Source organism: Berghia stephanieae, chromosome 2 (assembly GCF_034508935.2).
Source record: "Berghia stephanieae isolate SIO BIC M18660-M18661 chromosome 2, UCSD_Bste_1.3, whole genome shotgun sequence".
Classification (NCBI taxonomy): Eukaryota; Metazoa; Mollusca; class Gastropoda; order Nudibranchia; family Aeolidiidae; genus Berghia; species Berghia stephanieae.
In genome coordinates this window covers 111,560,326-111,573,886 of record NC_088361.1, presented here as the reverse complement: position 1 = coordinate 111,573,886, position 13,561 = coordinate 111,560,326, and the positions used below count along the sequence as shown (strand labels likewise).

Sequence of the window (13,561 nt, the reverse complement as noted above, 5' to 3'; positions counted from 1 at the left end):
TTGATAGGGCCCTTGCTTCACAATCAAAGGAAGTGCAGAGATCGATCCCGGGTGCAGTTGAGATTTTTTTTCTGCTCCACCCCCCTGTCCACCCTGCTGTAATTGGGTAGCTGGGTCTGTTAGATCTGGTGGAAAGTACTTTTGATTGACTAGCGTCCTATCCAAAAGGTAGCGAGCAATTGCTTTTGTCCGTTTCACGCTTTACAAACTGGGATTAACTATGGCTTTTTTTTTTTTTCTTTTTCTTTGGTTATTTGTACTAAACTACAATCTTTGCATCAAAAAAAGTTTTATCTATTTTCATGCAATATGGATTGATAATCTGTTATATGAACTCTTTAAAAATAGCACATTGATTGTTTTTTCCCTTTTTTTCTCTACAAAATCAGCTTTTTACCCCCCCCCCCCCCCCCCTTTCCAATATATCGGTTTTAAAAGAAAATATATTTCAGGTTTAATTCTACACAGAATGTTTTTTAAAAAAAGAGCTTTTTTATATAGCGCAATATCCACTAAATGTGCTCAAAGCGCTTTATAAGGGGTCCCTGGTCAACAGCAACATTTAACATGCGGGACAGGACATGACGCCTGTTAGGCGATATTACAATTTTACGGACAAAGACAACGCTGTTAACAGCCAGGTACTCATTTTACACCTGAGTACGGTGAGAGAATATGAGTAAAGAGCCTTTTCCAAGGACTCAACTATGCGTCGAGCCCAGGACCTTTCGATCCGAAAGTGAGTGTCATACCACTAGACCACATAGCCGCACAATGGTTTTGGTTGTGTGTTGTGTGTAACGTTATAGAGGACATTGGATACTTCCATGGAAGATTAAAATATGAAGTTTATTGATTAATGTGTTCTCTATTGAAATATGAAGAGTTTATTGATTAATGTGTTATCTATTAAAATATGAAGAGTTTATTGATTAATGTGTTATCTATTAAAATATGAAGAGTTTATTGATCAGTGTGTTATCTATTGAAATATGAAGAGTTTATTGATCAATGTGTTATCTATCTTTAGTCAATATACTATTAAAAATTTCAATCTGATTGTTATAGATAGTAATATTACGTTGTTTTTATTTTTGTGTGTATATTTTATTATTTTAATTTCTGTGTGAAACGACAAATATATTTTTAGGGTAAGTGTGTATAGAGTTGAAATTCCGAACAAGATTAAATGTTTTGTTTTTTATTCTATTGTCAATCTGTTTTCCTGTCTAGGTGTGTGTTATTTGTATATGAAGGTCATTGAAAGAGCGGCATTTCCAAGAAAAATGTGGGAAAAGGTCAAATTGAGTCAAAACTATGCCAAGGCTTTGAAACAGATTGATGAAAGTTTGATATATTGGCCCAGGTAGGTTGTGTTGTGGTTTTGTTGGAGAAAAAATAATTAATTTTTAGGATTGATTTGTTGTTGTTTTTTCATTGGTTAATTTAGAAACATTGAGGATGCTTAAAAATCGGGACAAAGATTAATTAATAGATACAAAGAGTAAATTAATGCAAACATCTTTATTGAAGCGATACAAAAATTACTACATTTTCGGTCTTCGGTTGTCTTCAGTAGAGTGACAAAACATGCAAGAGATTAAGAAGTAGGGGGGGGGGGGGAGGGATCACATAGAAATAAAAAGATTATATAAAAAAATTTGATTTAAATATATATTATTTATTCACATTATTTGAATGTGATTTCTTCCCCTTCACTATTCTTGCACGTCATGTTTTATCTAATTAGGAAGACCTTTGTTTTTTTTATATTTATTTGATATGGGAGTAATTTTTACTCTTTATTTCTTTGTAAAAAAAAAACAAAATTATTTAAATCTCATATATATATGGAATTCTTGCTTATCTGAACCAGCGACCGGCTGAGCTCTAGCTCTTTGGTCTTGTGCCATGACGTTGAAGGCATCTTTATATACACAATGCAATGTGGAATATTAATTAGAAAAAAAAAAAATAAGTAAAGTGTTGGACTTGTGGGGTGGAAATCATTTCCTTTTAATCTTTTTTCCTCGACCATTAACAAGATTTGAACTGATCATGCATGAAAGGTTAGATAAAACTCATCAAGTAATTGGATTCTATTGGAATTTACTTAATGGAATTATGTGGGTAACAGGTATTTAGTTTAAACATGCAGTCATATTAAGCATGAATTGATATATTTATGATTATGATATATATTTTTTTATATTTACAAATGTTAGAATTTCATGGAATGCACACTTCTCGGGATACAAAATAACAGATACATGAGAAAGTAAATTGTGATCTAGTTCGTGATAGTCTTCAATGGTCAATCAATGCACATTGTGTGTGTGTGTGTCTAGTTAGTCTCTTCAGACGATATCAGATATTACAATACTATTTTGTTGTTAGGGGTGGGGGGCAATGGTGGAGATATTATTATGTTATACCAGGTCCAATTCATTTATTAGTATTGATAGTAGCATGTACTGTTGGATATGCGCGTTATGTCGTTTTCGTAATGTGCATGTATGTGGTATTTGATTTCATATATTGTGGTTAAGTGTGTGTGGAGTGGGGGAAATTTCTTTTTATTTGTTGTTTTTTTTTTTTTTTTTTGAGGCACTCACACTAACTGATCTTGATATTCTGATCAACAGATATATGATCCACAAGTGTAAGCAGAGGTTCACAAAGATCACACAATACTTGATCAGAATAAGAAAGCTGACCTTGAAACGACAGTAAGTATTTCCAAAATGCTAGCTGTAAATTTCTTTTGTAAAGGAAAGTTTATATATTTCCCTTTTCACTACCTTTTGGGGGCTGTCCCTTTTCATGACCTTTTGGGGGCTGTCCCTTTTCATGACCTTTTGGGGGCTGTCCCTTTTTATGACCTTTTGGGGGCTGTCCCTTTTCATGACCTTTTGGGGGCTGTCCCTTTTCATGACCTTTTGGGGGCTGTCCCTTTTCATGACCTTTTGGGGGCTGTCCCTTTTCATGACCTTTTGGGGGTCGACACACAAAGGGGCTTAGGTTTATACCAGGTGGAATCAAGATTTATTTCTGACTCTTTAGGGGGTCCCTATAGCTCAGTTGGTAGAGCACTTGCTTCATTCGCAAAGGGACCAAGCTTGATCGTGTGTGCAGTCGAGATTTTATTTCTGACCTCCCTGTTTACCCAGCTGTGAATGGGTAGCTGGATCTCTTAGACCTGATGGAAAGTATACTTTGAGATAGTGTGGCAAGTAATTGCTATCATCTGTTTCACGCTATAGAAACCAAGGGCCTGATGGCTCTGAAGGAAACTACCAGTACCAGTATCTTTGCTTTTGAGGCGTGTGCTCTATCTATTGAGCTATGGGACCCTCAGCTGTGTATCATAAATAGATATAAAATGTGAATATTTTAAAAAAACATTTTTTTAACTGAGTGTTATTTTCTTCCCTCCCCTTCCCCCCCCCCCCCCCCCCCCCCCCCCCCCTCCCCTGTACCTTTGAAATAAATGATAGTTTACCAAATCGTATCCAATGTTTGTTAGTCTATAATATCCAAATGAGAAATGGTAGTCATGAGGTAATGATTTTTTTCATATCACCGAATAAATTACCTCAATTTGATTACTTTGATCTCTTGTGTTTTTTTGTTGTTTTTTAGGAAAAAACTTATTCCAGTGAATAAGAAGCAAGAGCGAAGAGAGTCAAAACGTGCAGTAAGTAGCTTTTCCTCTTTACTATTATTTTTTTTTTTTTTGGTTTCATATTTTGTGCCTCAGTTGCCAATTTTTGCATGTCATTTTTACCCCAGTTAAGAAGAAAAGAAATGATGGGCACAAATGAGAAGAGAAAAGTGTGATTGTTACAATGGCTTGCAGTTCAGATCTGAGTACATCAGAAAACATGATTACTTCCCTTTTATCCCAGTTTTAATTTTTTGGGTAGTCCCTGTAATTTTGAGAATTGTAAAAGGAAAATGTTTCACTAATCAGAGAAAGCGCATCATGGTAGATACCAAAATAATTTTTTTTTTTTGCTGGTACAGAAAACCTAATGGTTTACACACATAAAAAAGCACAAGACTACCTAGGTAGATTATTTGCAGTCTATTAAGATACAAATATATGTCTCTTGATATTTCGTTTTCTGGTAAAACTATTCCTCGTTTAATTGAAGGCTCGTTTTCCAAAACTCGTTAAGTCGATTTTTCTTATTTTTGAGATTTTCGATCTACCAAATAAATTGAAATGTACATTTTATTTTAAGCATCTGTTGACTCTAGAATTTCCCATGATTTGTGTGAATTTGAAGTTTAAATATGATAAAATGATAGACTGAATTAGAGATTTTAGGGGAAATAATCTTCACTATCTCAAAATGGAAAAAAACTCTTTTAACTTCTTGAAAAACTTTTTTGTTCATTTTTTATAACAGCTTTTATCCTCTTTTTTTTTTACAAAATCCTGTTGCTTTCACGGTATGTAAATGAGCAACAGGATCTGAAATGAAGACTGATTAAATAGTAATGATTTTTATCATATCATGAACATGATTTGATTAGGGGTGAAGTCGGAATTAAAAAAAAAAAGATAAAGCATGCAAGTGATTCTCTCCCAGAATTGAAAAGAAAAATTATCATTCTTGATTAGTGCGTGATCACATGTTACAATGTCTCGAAATTTGGTTTTGATTGTCGGTAAAATTAGATGCCACTGCATGGTTAATGACGAATTTAAACCATATGATATGTGGCAATGTGGAATTTAACCAAAAAAAAAAACCTACTTGATGTTATATCAACATATATATGTGTTCATGAATAATATAATCATACATATTCAATAGATAAAGTTTATACAGACCTGCCAACATTTCATATTCCAAAAGTGGAATCAGAAAGTAGGAATTTGAGACCCAAAAAAAAAGACAGTATTTGGGCACAGCTGGCAAAACCACATATCACATGTATTAGGTAAAGGAAGAATGGAGTGCAATTAATTTTCCCACTTAACTCCCCTTTGTCAATATTTTATTTTTTTTCCATTTTTTTTTTTTCTTCTTACCATCATCATCATCATTAAATTTTGAAAAACGGAATTTTAGAGACAATGCTGGAATTGTAGAAAAGGAAGAATGAAAATAGGAATGGTGGCAGGTATGTATCATATATACATGGGTGCAAGAGTGCCGGCCTGCCGGCCGATTGGATTACCGAAAAAAACGTCGTCGGCTTTTTGCGATTTGGATTTGATTGATTTTTCTTTCTTTCTTTTATTTTTTTTTATTTTTTTATTTTTTTTAAAATTTTTTTTTTTGTGACAAGAAACTTAACAAATTACTCCATTACAACCTTTGGATTAAACATACAACAATTGTGGACTACTATTATGAAGACTAGATTCTAAGAACAAGACTTTAAATGACGAGGTGAAGTCTGTGAATCTTGCAGGCTTTTTCAGATTATATGTCTGGTCATAAGTAGACTTGCAGGCTTTTTGAGGTCCAGTTGCTTGCACCCATGTATATATAATCATTTATCAATATCAGATCATACTTATGACATCTGTGACATCATTCATCATCTTCTAACCATTCATAAAATGAAAGAGAGAGTTTTGTTGCAATGGTGAGTAGAAACCAGTAGAAGGTTTGGTGGTAAATTCATATTTTTTTATTTTCCTTTGTTTCTAGGAAAAGGCTTTGATAGCTGCCCAGCTAGATACAGTGTTGGAGAAAAACTTGCTTCAAAGAATGAAAGAAGGAGCTGTGAGTTTGGAAATAGTTATATTATTATTATTCATAGCAGATGTGGGTGATATTGTGGTATTTTGTCCACACTCATATGGATGCATGGGGATAGCTCAGTTGGTAGAGCACTCGTCTCACAATCAAAGGGACTGAGATCGATCCCGAGTGCAGTCGAGATTTTTTTTCTGACACCTCCTTCCTCCCATGTCCACCCAGCAGTGATTGGGTAGCTGGGTCTGTTAGATCTGGTGGAAAGTGCTTTGCAATAGACCGGTGTCCTATCCAATGAGGTAGCAAGCAATTGGCTCCATGGGCCTAATGGCTCTGAAGGACTACTTTTTTTATATGGGTGCAGGGGAAAACCCTCCTCGTTCATCATTTACAAATCAGCTTTACATGTCAATAATTTTGTTGTTTTTTTTTCTCATTAAAATTTAGTTCCTATTTGTTAATTGGTATGACACTTGCTTTCGGATTGGAAGGTCCTGGGTTCAAGCCTCATTCGGCACAGAGTTGAGTCCTTGGAAAAGGTTCTTTACTCACATTCTCTCACCGTACTCAGGTGTAAAATGACTACTTGGCCGTTAGCAGTGTTGTCTCTCGGGGAAAAAATTTGTAATAATCGCCTAACAGGCGTCATGTCTCATTCTCAATATTACATGTTGCTGTTGGTCAGGGACCCTTTGTAAAGAGCTTTGAGCACATTTAGTGGATATTGTGTATTATAAAAACTGAAATTTTTTATTTATTTTTTTTCCACATCCATGCCCATTGAGTTCTAATTTTTAGAACTGGCAAACTTTACTCTTGCAAGATTTTAGTCTCAAAGTTGTTTTTATTTAATGGAACTTTATGTTTTAAATCTTATATTTCTTATTTGGATTTGGAAGGATATAGAATATAGAATGAAGAATCATTGTCATGGTTATATCATGGATAATGATGTTATTATTAAAATGTTTTTATTTTGTAATCGATAGCACTGTATTCAATTCTAAGCAGTGTGCCAATTACCACAGCTAGTTTTATTTATCATATTTTTCTTTGTCTATGTCTGAATGCTAAAGCAACCATAGTTTAATTCTAAGAATTATGTTTTCAAATAAAAGTTTTGTTTTGTTGCATGAAAAAGAAAGATTTAAGGGAATGATAAGAATTTTTTTATTTGCTTTTCGCAGCAAAGAAATGTAAAATATTTGAAAGATTGTCTGGAAATTGATAATGGATCTGTTAAAATGTATGGGGGTTTTTTTTTCTGTCATTAAATTAATTGATTTTTAATTTTTTAAAATCTCATTTAATTATTTTATTTTTTATTTATTCTTTATTATTATTATTATTATTATTATTATTATTATTATTATTATTATTATTATTATTATTATTGTTATTATTATTATTATCATTTTCTATTGTGTGTAACAGTATGGAGACATCTACAACTTCCCCCAAAAAGCCTTTGACAAAGTCACAGAAGAAGACCTATCCAGTGAGGAGGAGATGGAGGGAGAAGAGGAATTTGAATACGAGGAAGAGGATGACGAGGTATGTGGTTATTTTTACTCTTATGGCAGTCGTCCAATGACGACATGAATCGGGTTTTGTTCATTCAAGATGACCAATAGTTTTCACTACTATTGACTTACTTACTTATCCCAACCAGCGACTGGGTGGGGATCCTGACCTCCCATAGTGGGCAGGGAGGTACATGCTGTGTCTTCTATCCCCCCATACCCGTCTCCCAATTGTTTCCTGTCATTGTCTTGGAATGAGATTACTTAGTTTTGTCCTGATCCTTGCCGGAGCTCCTTGGCTGGAAGGGAAACAGTCGAATGTATAGTTATAGTTTTGGGAGATGATATTTTTTCCTTGTAAATCATCTCTCTGTTATGCATTGTATTATGTTGAGTTTACATATTATATTATGTGATTGGTAAACATTTGAGTGTATTCCTCTTAGTTGGGACCTGTGCTTGTGTCTGGATGAGACTTTTAGGTGATCTCAAACATTGGTGGTATGCTCTTGGAATCTACATCTGATCCCTATTTTTTCCCAGTTCCCCTATGTCTTACTTTTTCTTGGGTGCTTTAATTGTAATTCCATAACTTTTTACTATCCCATTTTCTTCCTTTTTACTGGCCCTGATATAACCTAAATGTGTTGCAAGCGCCGTAAAACCCTTAAAAACAACAAAACAAACAAACAAACCAGCAACCACCCGAGCTTTAGCCCTTTGGTCTTGTGTCGTGACGTAGAAGTTAGACGTCTTTTATAATTGTTCCAGGTGAGTATACAGTGTGTTACTGATGCTTGGATTTAGTGGGTGGAATGTGCATCTTAGATCTTCAAGTGGTTGACATTCAAGCAAGTGGTGTGTTACTATTTAAAAAAGTGTAGGAATAATTACAAAGCAACAAATTCGGTAACAGGCTCTGGTGGAAGATAGAAATCTGAAGCGGTGTCAGTGAAACAGTACCAGGCAAAACAGGAAAAATATCATCTGCAAAAAAATCTGTCTGTCATTGGGAATCGGAGCTCAAACCTCCTCGTTATGATAACGTCTGAAGTTCGAGGGAGGCTGCTTTTTGTTTTTTAAATGTATTTTTATTTCTGGCACTGATTCATAGACATTTTAAAAGATGTATATGTAGGAATAATCTGTTAACTCTGTCAGTTCAAATAGAGCGGAAATCAAACAAATTTGATCTGTAATCCCATTCATGTGATAATGGTCTCCGTGTAAATTTGTAGCTGGTTTTTCATTTCTGATGTGGCTTCATCCACGATTGGGTTGTGTATTTTATTGGGATTCTCTATTTGATTTATTAATTTTAGCTGTTTATATTCAGATCTTTTGCTGGATAGGAATATGGTTTTGAAATGAATAGAGACTGCTGGAAACTGGTAGTGAATAGAACTGGAGTCAATCCAAGCTTGAGATTCTCACATATATATTTTAATTTCCGTATGTAAAGATTGTAATAATGAGACACTGTATCAGATTATCTGCATTCAAACCTAGGTGGAGACACTTGAGATTTTTCTCGTAATCTTAAGATTTTGGATAGCTCTGTACCAGATAGTGTGATAGAAAATAGATTTTAAAACAGTCTACTCACTTTTAGGTAATTAAATATACAAGTTTTGAACGGGGTGTAAAACAGAATATTTTACAGTTTCTTTTCAAATACTGTGGTTATTCCCCTTGCTTATCGGTTTTATGGTACCATCGGAATTTGTATAATAAACGTATTTTTAAACCTTCCTTGTGGTCAATTTTGTACATTGATTGATTAGGTTTTGTTTTGTTTGCTTTTTCTTTTTATTCTTCTTTCTCTTCTCTTCTTTTTTTTCTTTCATTATAAATTTTCGTTTCTTTTTTCTTTTTTCTTTTTTATTTATTTATTTTTGTTTTTTGTTTAGGGTTCACATTGAATATCAGCATTTCCTCGGGGTTGAGATTCTAATTGAATTGAATTAGCTTTGATCTGAGAAAATTTTTTTTTTTGTACAAAATATTATGTCTTCCACCATTTGATAAAGACGATACGATAATTACATAAACTTCTTTTATCTCCACCAAGACACACTCCACTGTATTTTATCTTTTTTTTTTTTTTTTTTTTCCATCCCCAGGATACTGGGGATATACAGTTTGTTGCTGACGATGACTTTGATGAAAGCGATATTTCTGACATGGAGGTAAGTTTTGTTGAGAGGAGAGTGTGAAAGAAGAGTTGCCACTCAGCAAGCAGAAATTTAGTTTTTTAAAAATATCATTGTTGATATCATTATTATTATTATTATTATTATTATTATTATTATTATTATTATTATTATTATTATTATTATTATTGTTATTATTATCATTATTATTATTATTATTATTATTATTCTTATTATTATTATTATTATTATTATTATTATTATTATTGTTATTGTTATTGTTATTGTTATTAATATTATTATTATTATTATTATTATTATTATTATTATTATTATTATTATTATTATTATTATTATGTTCTTATTCTCCCTTTATCTAATCCTATTGTCTTTTGTTAAATGGCTCAACTGTGTTGCAAGCACACTAAATTTTTCAAAACAAAAACAAACAAATTTCTTCTGATATGTTTTCTTAAGTAGGTTCTCATGGTTTTCTTGTTTTGATCTTTCTGTCCTTGTTTACCGTTTATGATTCTTTCATTATAATTTATCTAGGATATGAATGAAGACGATGAATCTGACAGCTCAGAAGAGGAAGCACAGCCGAGGAAGAAGAAATCAAAGAGGGAACCGCCACCAAAGAGGAGAAGAGGTCGTGTGGTTGTGGAATATGAAGAGGATGAACCGTCGACGTCAAAGAAAACACAAAGTTTGACATTTTAAATCCGTTTGGAAACGACGGAATTGAAAATATTAATACACAGCGGCCAACTGTGCTGATAAAATCCAGACTCTGTTTGCCAATCTGGAGAAAAAATTTTTAATTCAAAATTTTTAAATGGACTGTTTATACAGTCCACTCTGGATAATCGCAACTCCGTGGGATCAGTGAAAATGTTGCGATTAACCGAAGTTGAGTTTTCTGTCTACTATTGCAACTTTTTCTCTCCACGAGTTCACATGGGCTTGGCCTCATTAAAAAATTTTTTTTCTTTTTGTTGGGTTTTTTTTTTCTTTTGTTCCCGCTCTCTTTTGTCACTAATTACTAATAGAGTGGTGACACAATATCGTAGCATTAAACTCTGCCCACTCTCGATTCTTCAACCTGTCATGATTTCACTCAGGATGGAATTTAATCTTGAGAGTTTGATTGATTTCTTGAATTTGGTTCTTTTTGGGGTCGGAAATTTATTGTGATTAACCGTTGTTTTTGTTTTTTTGTTATTGTTTTGGGTCATGATGTTATTGTGCGTTAGGGTAGCTGGTTTAGCTCTTTGACTGGGTGGGGCTCTGACCTCCCATAGTGGGCAGGGAGGTACTTACTGTGTCTTCTATCCCCTTATATCTGTTTTCAAACATGCTTTCTGTCTTTGTCTTGGAATGAGATAACTTGGTTTTGTCCTGGACCTGGCTGGGAGGGAAACAGTCAAATTATGCATAGTTATTGTTTTGGGAGATGATATTTTTTTCATTGTAAATCATCTCTCTGTTATGTGTTATTATATTTGTTATTTTTAATGTATAATGCAAGCATTTGAGTGTGTTCCTCTGTGTTGGATTTTGTGCTTGTGTCCGGATGAGACTAATAGGTGATCTCAAACTAAGTACATTGGTGGTATGCTCTTGGAATCTACATCTGATCCCTTTTTGTTCCCAGTTCCCCTATGTCTTACTTTCTCTTGGATGCTTCAATTGTAATTCTAGAACTTTTTACTATTCCATTTTCTTCCTTTTTACTGGCGCTGATATAACCTAAATATGTTGCAAGCACCGTAAAACCCTTAAAGACAAAAAACATTAGCTCTTTGCAATGTTGGCCGCTTTGTTAATATGACTGATGGTGACTGCTCTTTTTACCTTGAATAATGAATGGGGATTGAAATGGTGTGTGATTGGTTGGTCAGGATGAATTGGATGAATGGAGAATGAGAGATTTTATGTAAATAAAAAGTTGATACGATGAGTAATAAAACAATAAAAAATATATCAATTATGTGGTGATTTTTTTTTCATCATCATTGTTGTTATTATTGTTGTTGTTATTATTATTGTTATTATATTACCTACCGTCTCAAAAGAGAATTATGTCGAGATGAATTTAACCCTGAAAATTGAATCTAGAATGAAAATTACATTAAAGACAAACCTTCATGTTTTTATTCATGTTAGAAATTGTGTTAGTCGTCACAGTAATTTCTTATAATCCTCTTCGCATCCACCAGACATCTCTATTTTATGGCGGTGACTGTATTCCAGGACAGGCCTGCTTCCTTTATTTCTTTTTCCATGCCCCTTCACCAGGTTTCTGTGGGTCTCCCACTTTCTCTTTCCATCTGCTGTCCAGTACAGGGATGTCTTGGGACGTGACCCTTTTTCCATTCTGGTCACATGACCCAGCCAACGCCATATTCTTATTTTTATTTGGTTTTCAATGTTAGTGCAGTCAGCTTTCTTTAATAGGTCCACTGTTTATAATTTTTGTAGGCCAAAATATGTTGAAAATTCTTTTTAGTTGTTATCCTAACAAATAGTGATTTATCTCATTTTTCATATTTTTGGTGATTTTCAATTTTCTGCACCTAGTTCATCCCGACATAACGCCACTCTGAGACGGTGCCATTGGTCAAAGTTTGCCGGCGTACGATGGAAATGCCGGTGAATGAGAATTTCTAAGACTTTCTTGTCGGTTAATTGATACTTTTGCCGGTGAGGAAGTTGATAATTCACCCGTCTTTGCCACCATTATCGATCATCATTTACTGTATCACCGACCACCACTTTACTACTACTACTACTACTACGACGCTAGATTGTTTCAGGTTTTTTGTGTACTTTCAGGTGAAGTGACCGTTGCCAACTTTGGCCCATGGACGGTGCTTCATACAATTACATGATCTCCTTACCTTTCTTCTATTGTGTAGTTCAGAAAATATCAACATCTGCATCGTTAAGCCCATGGAGTTTATTCCAGTTTCTATAGCTTAAAATTATCATTAGTAATTGCTTGTTGCCCTTTGGATAGGATGCTAGTCTATTGCAGAGTACTTTCAGCTAGACTTAACAGATCCAACTGCCATGCAAATTATTATTTTTTTCCACACTTGGAATCAATTTCAGTCCCCTGTGGTGTTGAAGGAAGTGCTGTGTCAACTGAGCATTTCATACCCCCCCCCCCCCCCGCCCCATCTGGTACATAGGTGGCAGTCCTGTCTTTTCCTATACTTTTTGAATGTCACTAAATCTCAGAGTCATGAAACTGGGATATGTAAATGCTCGGAATAAATAAATAACAAAATGAAATTGAATGTAATCTTCAATTTAATATAACAGATAAAATTGACGTTTTGGGTTTCCCCTTTATCAACATAACAGGGTGAATGAAACACTACAGACGATTTAGATAATGTGGTAGTGGCGTTGAATTCATCTTAACAACGTCACTACCACATTTATCTCATTTATTTATATATTTATGAAATATGCCCTGAAGACAAATTTCCCCTATGGGATGAATAAAGGGAATTTTATTTGTTTCTGCCCATGTCCCAGAATGAGACCAATTTGTTTTGCCCGAGTCTTGGCTGAAGTCTTTTCCTGTTTGGATAACTGGGTGGGGATCCTGACCTCCCATAGCGGGCAGGGGGTCCATACTGTGTCTTCTATCCCCTGATATCTGTTTTCCAACATGCTTTCTGTCTTTGTCTTGGAATGAGGTTACTTGGTTTTGTCCTGGTCCTGGCTGGGAGGGAAACAGTCAAATGCATAGTTATTGTTTTGGGAGATGATATTTTTTTTCCTTGTAAATCATCTCTCTGTTATGTATTATTATATTTGTTATTTTTAATGTATAGTGTAAGCATTTGAGTGTATTCCTCTTCGTTGGATTTTGTGCTTGTGTCCGGATGAGACTTATTGGTGATCTCAATCTAAGTACATTGATGGTGTGCTCTTGGAATCTACATCTGATCCCTATTTGTTCCCAGTTCCCCTTTTGTCTTACTTTTTCTTGGGTGCTTTAATTGTAATTCTAGAACTTTTTACTATCCCATTTTCTTCCTTTTTACTGGCGCTGATATAACCTAAATGTGTTGCAAGCGCCGTAAAACCCTTAAAAACAAACAACAAACAAACTGTTTGGGTAGCAGTTCGACACTGACATTCCTTT

The 13,561-nt window shown here is 34.3% G+C and overlaps 1 protein-coding gene across 1 annotated transcript in view; it reads left to right on the top strand.

Annotated features, from left to right (window-relative positions):
* Nucleotides 1-11,380, top strand: part of LOC144966243 (protein MAK16 homolog) — a 12,841-nt gene extending 1,461 nt beyond the window's left edge. Inside the window, exons 4-10 of the mRNA XM_078902428.1 lie at nucleotides 1,234-1,366; nucleotides 2,646-2,729; nucleotides 3,643-3,697; nucleotides 5,673-5,747; nucleotides 7,155-7,274; nucleotides 9,367-9,432; nucleotides 9,952-11,380. Coding sequence (XP_078758554.1) covers nucleotides 1,234-1,366; nucleotides 2,646-2,729; nucleotides 3,643-3,697; nucleotides 5,673-5,747; nucleotides 7,155-7,274; nucleotides 9,367-9,432; nucleotides 9,952-10,119 — 701 coding nt within the window. The 3' untranslated portion in view covers nucleotides 10,120-11,380. The remainder of the gene's footprint in view (nucleotides 1-1,233; nucleotides 1,367-2,645; nucleotides 2,730-3,642; nucleotides 3,698-5,672; nucleotides 5,748-7,154; nucleotides 7,275-9,366; nucleotides 9,433-9,951) is intronic.
* The last annotated feature ends 2,181 nt before the right edge of the window (nucleotides 11,381-13,561 follow it).